The sequence below is a fragment of the Coenobita brevimanus genome, chromosome 74, assembly GCF_032717465.1.
Source record: "Coenobita brevimanus isolate Jiangsu-jjx chromosome 74, ASM3271746v2, whole genome shotgun sequence".
Classification (NCBI taxonomy): Eukaryota; Metazoa; Arthropoda; class Malacostraca; order Decapoda; family Coenobitidae; genus Coenobita; species Coenobita brevimanus.
In genome coordinates this window covers 20,397,595-20,407,453 of record NC_137027.1, presented here as the reverse complement: position 1 = coordinate 20,407,453, position 9,859 = coordinate 20,397,595, and the positions used below count along the sequence as shown (strand labels likewise).

At 44.1% G+C, this 9,859-nt stretch overlaps 1 protein-coding gene across 1 annotated transcript in view; it reads left to right on the top strand.

Annotated features, from left to right (window-relative positions):
* Nucleotides 1-875: 875 nt before the first annotated feature.
* The window catches only part of LOC145407798 (igLON family member 5-like), a 113,204-nt gene continuing 104,220 nt past the window's right edge, over nt 876-9,859 (top strand). Inside the window, exon 1 of the mRNA XM_080278661.1 lies at nt 876-945. Coding sequence (XP_080134787.1) covers nt 876-945 — 70 coding nt within the window. The remainder of the gene's footprint in view (nt 946-9,859) is intronic.

Below are 9,859 nucleotides of genomic sequence, written 5' to 3'. Positions count from 1 at the left end.
TTACTCATATTTACAAACAAGGACTTCATTTTACACACACACACACACACACACACATATACTGTGTGTATATATATATATATATATATATATATATATATATATATATATACCTAGGCTGCTTCCCCCAAGGAAAGGGAGGTAGCCGAGACAGGACGACACACTCCCAATTTACTCACCCACTCAAACACATTCATTTGCATCTTAGCCCCAAAGGGGAGATGGGACGGATCCTCACCGCACCACACCGCACGAGGGTCAACTGCGCAGTGCAATCAGTGACATCCGCAGCACAGTCCGACAGCATAGCTGGTTTACCCCTGTCACTTCATAATAGACCCATCCCCTTACCCGCACCTGACCTGATCAGCTGATCAGATAAATGCGGAAGAATATCCCCTCAGGGCTGCGTCATCATTTATTCATTCACATTTTCTCTCCATGTCTGTCACTCACAGCCACTCTTCCTTGCTCAATAGACATCCCTTTCGCATCCAACGCTCTCTTCACACTGTCCATCCATCCTATTTGTCGTCTTCCTCTCAGCCTTACACCTCTCACATCAGACCTAGTTATCTTTTTCACCAATCGCTCATTATCCATTCTCATAATCACCAAACGCAGCCACTTTTTCTTTCTGAAGCATATGTCCTCATGCTGTTCTATAACGAAGATAATCATACCTGGCAGTTCTATATTAATTACCAGCACACTTTTTCCGGGTATGTAAAATTTGTGTTCATATTTACTAAACACAACTCTCCCTTTTACAGGTTATGTCCACAGCGATGACCCGTAGCGAGGATGTCATGACCTCGTGACCTGCTTTGCCCCGTCTTACTCCCTACTCTTGAGGCAGCCGTGTGCCCACCACTATGCTGCTGCACTTGCTCCTTTGGCCCCTGCTGCTGCTGTGTCGCCAGGCCAGGGCCGCCGCTCTGCCCGGTGAGTTCCCTCACTGAACTGTTAGTGAAAGCAGCAGAGGAGGCTTTGTGGTACCTCTTCCTTAGTGAATATGTTTTGCATATTACACCTTGGCATTTTCTTGTATATAATCTTTATCGTTTTTATATCGACAGTGTTTGCATTAACAGCAAACATCAGGATACGGAGGTGTAATGTGCATTGTAAATTGCTAAAAAATAAAAAATAAATAAAAACTAAGTTTAATACGAGCCTTAATACTTTATTTTATTATTTACCATTCATTACAAGCCTCAATACTCCAGAGAGCGTGGTCACTGAAGGCCAAGCCGGAATAAGCATAATATACTCATACAGTAGCTAAGTGAAAGACACTGGCATATACATGATGAAATTTTGTCAGTGACACAATACAACGATCATACTATTGCCTTTGCCGTGGAATACGAGTATGTCAGTTACCCCATCTGCCTTGGGATGCCCATTTATACAATTTTTTTCTTCATGGTACCAAGTAAATTAATTGTGTTCAGAGTAGAATTTCTGAAATGGAAATATTAGATATAGCTTTCGTCGCCCACTGAAGTAGATTTCTTTCCTTAATTAAATGTATCTGAAATTAGAAATGATGTAATGATTATAAAGCACTTAAAATATCCTCATCATCCTCTTCTGCCCGTGGACATCTTTTATATATTATTTTGACTAATAGCAGACAATTTGGACCACCCCAGGAAAAACGTTCTCAATGAAAGATATAATCTCTTGAATGCCGTGATGCATTTTAAATATTATTCTGGCTACGATCGGACAACTATAATTCTATCATCACCAGGACGTGCATTATTTTTCATTGTGAATAAAGCTCGAAGGTGATTTTTTGCATCTTCAGCTTTATCATATACTTATGGAGGTGAGGGACAACTTCTGCAGTGTTGGACTTTACTGTCTGAATGACCTTTGATAGCGAAGTCATTTGAAACTGTGTGTGTGTGTGTGTGTGTGTGTGTGTGTGTGTGTGTGTGTGTGTGTGTGTGTGTGTGTGTGTGTGTGTGTGTGTGTGTGTGTGTGTGTGTGTGTGTGTGTGTGTGTGTGTGTGTGTGTGTGTGTGTGTGTGTGTGTGTGTGTGTGTGTGTGTGTGTGTGTGTGTGTGTGTGTGTGTGTGTGTGTGTGTGTGTGTGTGTGCGTGCGTGCGCGCGCGTGTGTACACGTTTATACACGTGTGCGCTCAAGCGAGTGAACAGGTAAAAGAGAAATGACAATCATACAAAGTTCCCGAAACTCCCTTCGCTCTGAGTCCCTTGGCAGAATCTTGAGCTGGAAAAGCAGGATACTCCACGTATCTGTTTAATGGAGAAAACCCAGAGTCTTTACCAAGTTCTTCTTAGTCTCTTTCACGTCCAGTTTCTCCTCTTCACCCTCCTCGTTCTTCCAAATCGTTCTCTTCTGCTCTTTCTGGACCTTTTCCTCATTCTTCTCCGTTGTACTGTTCACATTCAGCCTCCTTATTTTTCTTCCTCCTCAGGTTTACCCAGAATATCCTTTTCTTCTTCACGTGACTCGGCTTCTCATTCTTCTTCACGTCATCTTGCTTCTTGTTCTTAATGTTCTCTTCCTTTTTCCTCCTCCTACTTCTTCAACTCCTCTGCCACTTTTTGTTCTTCATCTCCAGTCCGTTCTCTGTCCTCTTCTACACGCCCACTTCCTTTTCTTTTTCATATCGAGGAATACAGGGGATCCAGCGTACAATTGTTGAACTTCGTAGCCACCATTTATATATATGTGACTCTTTAGTTGTGTAATAGGTGAGTCTTGAGTTTTGGTTAAAGTTATTTTGGTAATTGAAGAGCAGCAGGAGTTAAAGATGAATACAGGGAGTTGATCTTGATTTATTATCTTCAGAGAAAGTCTAAGTTGAGCAGCGTGTGTATTACACAGGGACTTAATTTTCTAAGTCTAGTCGGACCTCTCTTCTTATTTGATCTCTCCACTACCTCCAGTCTTGCTCTCCTTACTGCCCTCTGCTTCCCCTCTCTCCTACCTCTCTTCTTGATGTTTCCGCCTTACTTCCGGCTTTTACTTTCTCTCATCTCCTATCAGGTTAGACACTTTGTTTCGTGGCATGAATACAGTAGTTTAAGGATGTCCCACTGACACTGACCCTTCCACTCATCCTGGGTCAAGCCTTTCAAACAACTAACGAATCAAGCCACTTCATCGCCAAGGCACATCACCTCCCAGCCGTTTTAACTCCAAACCGCTTCATCGCCAGGCCACTTCAACACCAAGACCAGTTCAATGCCAGCACCACTTCAACGCCAACACCACTTCAACGACAACACTACTTCAACGACAACACCTCTTCAACGCCAACACCACTTCAACGCCAACACCACTTCAACGCCAACACCACTTCAACGCCAACACCACTTCAACGCCAACACCACTTCAACGCCAACACCACTTCAACGCCAACTCCACTTCAATGACAACACCACTTCAGCGCCAACACCACTTCAGTGCCAACACTACTTCAATGACGCCACTTCAGTGACAACACCAGTGACAACACCACTTCATTGACAACACCAGTTCAGTGAGAACACTTCAATGACAACACCACTTCAACGACAACACCACTTTAACAACACCACTTCAGTGACAAGACAACTTCAAAGACAATACCACATCAATGACAACACCACTTCAGTGACAACACAACTTCAGCACCAACACCACTTCAATGACAACACCACTTCAATGACAACATAACTTCAGTGACAACACTTCAGCACCAACACCACTTCATTTACATCACCACTTCAACACCAACACCACTTCAACGACAACACCACTTCAGCACCAACACCACTTCAACGACAACACCACTTCAGCACCAACACCACTTCAACGACAACACCACTTCAATGACAACACCACTTCAACGACAACACCACTTCAGCACCAACACCACTTCAACAACAACATCACTTCAATGACAACACCACTTCAACGACAACACCACTTCAGCACCAACACCACTTCAACGACAACACCACTTCAGCACCAACACCACTTCAATGACAATGCCACTTCAGCAACAACACCACTTCAATGACAACACCACTTCAGCAACAGCACCACTTCAACGACAACACCACTTCAACGACAACACCATCTCAACGACAACATTACTTCAACCCCAACACCACTTCAATGACAAGACCACTTCAATGACAACACCACTTTAATGACAACACCACTTCAACAACAACACCACTTCAATGACAACACCACTTCAACGACAACACCACTTCAGCAACAACACCACTTCAGCAACAACACCACTTCAGCAACAACACCACTTCAATGACAACATTACTTCAGCACCAACACCACTTCAGCGACAATGCCACTTCAACGACATCACTTCAATGACAACATTACTTCAGCACCTACACACTTCATTGACAACACCACTTCATCGACAACACCACTTCAGCAACAACGTCACTTCAGCAACAACACAACTTTTCAACAACATCACTTCAACCACAACACCACTTCAGCAACAACACCACTTCAGCAACAACACCACTTCAGCAACAATGTCAGTTCAGCAACAACACAACTTTTCAACAACACCACTTCAACCACAACACCACTTCAACCACAACACCACTTCAGCGACAACACCACTTCAACCACAACACCACTTCAGCAACAACACCACTTCAACGACAACACCACTTCAGAGACAACACACTTCAGAGACAACACCACTTCAACACCAAGACCACTTCAACGCCAAGACCACTTCAACGCCTAGACCACTTCAACGCCAAGACTACTTCAACGCCAAGACCACTTCAATGCTAAGACCACTTCAACGCCAAGACCACTTCAACACCAAGACCACTTCAACACCAAGACCACTTCAACGCCAAGACCACGTCAATACCAAGACCACTTCAATGCCAAGACCACGTCAACGCCATGACCACTTCAATGCCAAGACCACGTCAACGCCATGACCACTTCAACGCAAGACTGTTTCAATGCCAAGACCACTTCAACACCAAGACCACTTCTATTCCTTTCCCGTTTCTGTTCCAGTGCAAGTCAGATATCTTTGCTTTGAATGACTGTTATATGGTTGTTAATAGCCCGCGCTGGGTATCCATTATTTGATTTAATTTGTTCCATCCCAGTAGGAACTTACTGGTTCTGCACGTCCCCATTTCTAGTGCCCCTCGCTGCCCACATCAAGTTTCCTCCTTGCGTTCCCTTCCGTAGACCCAGCTTTTACATTCACGTCCTTCTCCACCATCCCCCCTGCCTCATTCCTTCGCTTGCACCTCAACTCGCATTCTGTCCTTGCCTTCCCTTCTTCTGCCTCACCTTCTACATCAGTGCCCCTTTGCCTCTCAACCTCCCTGCCTCTCTCCTTACTTCGCATCCCATCTCCCTTTCTGTCGTTAGTTTCCCTTCTGCTGCCCCATCTTTTGCATTTGCTTCTCTGCTGACTCACCTTCATGTCACCATCCCCTGCACCTCACCTCTGTCCACTACCCCGGTTTTGCATTCACGTCTCTTGTGTCCCGTGTGTACACCCCTCTTCTGCTCCTTTTCCCAGCTTTCATAGTCACATCTCCTCGTCTTCCTCCTCTTACCCGGTCCAAGCCCTTCTCCCATTCTTTATATTCATGTTCTGTCTGTCCCTCCCAACATCCCCCACTCCCTCCATCACCGCACCTCCCATTCCAACCTTTACACCGCCTTCCATAAATACCACTCCCTCCCACCGTCCCATTTTCCCCTCTTCTATACCCCATCCACCTCCCACTAACGCTTATCTTCCTCTCGGTCCCATCTTTTACATATACATCTCCCTGTCTTCCTTTTCCGCTTCATCTTTCAGAGTCGTCTCTCCCTGTCCACCCTTTTCCCCTCCCTTGCACCCACCCCAATCTCTTCTCCTCCTCTCATGTTACCTCTCCTGTTGCTGCACCCCATCGTCTCCTCCTCGTCCCTGGTTTATACATTCCACTCTATCTCTCACCACCTCACTCATTCTCATCCTCGGAAATCCTGTCTGACACCACCACCTTCCTATCGAATTTTTGTTCGTTCTGCTCTGTCATCTTCCCTCACTACCCCTCCAATCTCCAAGTCTTATTCCCCGGCTCGTCCTTTCCTCCAGTTCATATTCCTTCCCCTTTAGTCATCTTCTTTGCTACTTTTAACCTCCCCTCGCTCGCCCATGTCCTGTTTCTCCTCTTTCACTCCTCTCACGCCCTAATCTTTCCTTTTCTCCTTCTCACTCACCCTCTCTCTTTTCCCTTTCTCACTCATCTCAGTCTCTACCCACTTCTTTCCCCATCTGCAACCTTGCCCTTTCATTTCCAGTTTCCCACTTTTTTCACTGCCTGCCTTAGACCCTAGCATCCCACTCTCACCTCATGTATCATAATATTATCTTTCCCGTCAAACTTCTGCACTGTCCTGCTTGGATCAACACACCACACTTACCCTCGTCTGTCTTCATCATCATCATTATCATCATCGAAGAGAGAAACCTGTACTGTACACAGGTAATTTATCAGATCATCATCATCATCATCATCATCATCATCATCATCATCATCATCATCATCATCATCATTACCCTATATCCCACTACAACAAAAAGCTGTGTCCATTACGAGAAAAAGGAAACGCATAAGGTATGAAAACTATTTATCTGAGCAACGTGCAAAAATGACTACACTTCCATTCACTCCTCAATCACCTATCCCTCCAGAAGCAACCTTGAACTATCATCCTGTGCCTCCTGTGTCGCTTTTACATTCCCTTTCCCTTCACCCCAGTTTGCTCAATTCCTTTCTTCTTTTCTCGCCAAGACATCGTAACAAACTCTTGCCTTTCAACTCCCTCTCAGCATATGCACCCACCATTTTCGCCTTCCCCTCCTTTCACACACACACACACACACACACACACACACACACACACACACACACACACGAAACATTTTCTTCATTTTATTCTATCATCATTATCCTCTCCCTCCTTATCGTCAGTCATCACTAGCCAGCTCAGCTTAAATAGGCAGATATAATTCTCAAGTACTGGAAGTGTATGTGATAAGATTCAGAAGGTTGAGCTCGACCTGGACCCTGTTTAATTTAGTTTCCCTCTCACTCCATCTCGTAATCGTTCTCTCTTTCTTTTTCACTCATCTTTGTGGCCAACCGTTTACCCAACTGAGGTACACTTCATTCTTGTTTCGTTTTTCTTAGTCTTCACTGCGCTGTTTCCTCTTTCGCCTTTTGCTGCTGCTTTCTTTTCAATTACTAGCCCCACTCCCACTCTAGTGATATTTCCGTGTCGCTCCTCCTTACTCTCATTTTCTCTCATTTCTTCTTCTTCTTCTTCTTCTTCGTATTCTCCTCCTCCTCCTCCTCCTCCTCCTCCTCCTCCTTCTTCTTTTCTTCTTCCTCTTCTTCTTCTTCCTTTTCCTCTTCTTCTTTTCTTCTTCTTCTACTTCATCATCATCATCATCATCATCATCATCATATTATTATTATTATTATTATTATTATTATTATTATTATTATTATAATTATTATTATTATTATTATTATTCCTTCTACTCTTCAACTGCAACCAGCCTCATACCTACTTCAGTTAAAACTTTCAGGCTCCTTAAAATCAATTTCAGCTTAGTAAAATCATCTGTCGTTACCTATAATTAAAGAACAGAGTTGTCCTACAAAAAACAAAAAAAATTAAAAGGAGAATTATTAACACTGTCAGACTCCTATGACTCACTCTCCTCTTAAGAATAAATCGTCTGACAATAGCTAGAATAAAACAGGGAAAACACGACCACGAAGGTCAAGTTTCTCCCTCTCTTCTCTTCCCTTACTCTGATTTTTCCCTCCTTTATTGCACTCCTTCCCCTTCCTCGCCAACTTCCCTTTTTCACCCTCAACCTCCTACTCCCTGCAGCACAACACCAACTCCCCCAACCCTCTTTCATAAGCTTACAATGCATTTTTTTTTCCTTGTCTCAAACTTTAGAACCGCCATTGTATGTCTGTCTGTCTGTGATATATATATATATATATATATATATATATATATATATATATATATATATATATATATAATATCCTTTCACTTTTTCACTCTCTGATACGTTCCACTCAGATATCTATGATTCACTCCGTCCCTTCTACAACCTCTCTTCTCCTCACAGGCTCTCCCATCCTCTTGTTTCCCTCTCTCCCCTTTTCCCTCTACTCTACCCTGGCCTCTTCCTTCTGCCCTTTTCTTTCTTCCCTTTATCTCTCCCTTCATCTCTTTCTTATCTGTTCTCCGCCCTTCCTTTTCCTCTTTCGCCTGTCTTCTCTTCTCACGCTTTTCCTCTCCTATCGCTTTTTTTCCCTTTCTTCTCCTGTACCATCTTCCTCTCTCTCCCTCTGTGTTGCTCTTCGCTCTTTCCATCTTTTCTCTCCTCCGTTCCTTTATCCTTTCTCTTCTCTTTTTCTCTCTCCTTCTGCGTCCCTATCCTCACTCTTCCTCCTCCCCTCACCACTTTCATCTTTCTTTACTCCTCTCTTCCTTTCCTCTTCTTAACCTTCCTCCTTTCCTCTCCTCATTACAACCTGCCTCTTCCCCTGTTCTCTTAACTCTTCCCTCCCCTGCTTCCTCCCTTCCCTCTCCTCTCCCCTCTTTGCCCTCTCCCTTCTCCTACCTTCTCTTTCCTCCTTCCTCCCATCCCTCTCCCATCTCCTCCCTTCTCTCTCCTCCTTCTTCCCTTCCCTCTCCTCTCTCCTCCCCTCCATCTCCTCTCTCCCATTTATCCTTCCATCTCTCAACTCCCATTTATCCTCTACCTGCTTCCTTTACTTCTCTCCTCTTCTTCCCTCTCCTCCTCTACTCTTTGCTTTCTTTTTCTCCTCTCCCTTCCCATATCCTCCCCTCGTTCCCTTCTCTCCTCCTCTTCTCTCCTTTCTTTCTCTTCTTTCCTCCCCTTCCCTTCCATGTTTTCTCTCCCATCTCATCTTCCCTCCTTTTTTCCCTTCTCTTCCCTCTTTCTTCTTTTCCCTCCTCTCCCCTCTCGTTCCCTCCCCACTTGCTAGTCTCCCCACCCCTTCCCTCCCCTCTTTCCCTTCTCCCCTCCTATTTCCCCCCTCATTCCTCTCTCCCCTCCCCTTCTCTCGCCTCTTTCACCTCTGCCTTTTCCATTCCTCCCCCTCTCCCTTATTCCTTTGCCTTTCCACCCCTCTGTTGTCTTTCCTTTCCATTCCTCTCTCTCTCTCTCTCTCTCTCTCTCTCTCTCTCTCTCTCTCTCTCTCTCTCTCTCTCTTACACACACACACACACACACACACACACACACAGTCCTCCACCTCCATCCTTCTGTCTCTTGCGTCTTTCACATCTTTCCTTCACATCCTTCACTTCCTCCACCAACATCCTTGACTTCCTACAATTTCTCTCTCATTTACATCACTTACTTCATACATTTACATCACTGACTTCCTGTTCTTTCACACCTGACTTCTTTGACTTCCTATTTTCACATCTTTGACTTCCTATTTTCACATCATTGACATCTGAATTCATATCTTTGACTTCCTCTTCTCATATCTTTGACTTCCTGTTTTCACATCTTTGACTTACTATTTTCACATCATTGACTTCCTATTTTCACATCTTTGACTTCCTATTTTCACATCATTGACTTCTGAATTCATATCGTTGACTTCCTCTTCTCATATCTTTGACTTCCTCATTTCACATCTTTGACTTCCTCTTCTCACATCTTTGACTTCCTATTTTCACATCTTTGACTTCTGAATTCATATCTTTTACTTCCTCTTCTCACATCTTTGACTTCTTATTTTAACATCTTTGACTTCCT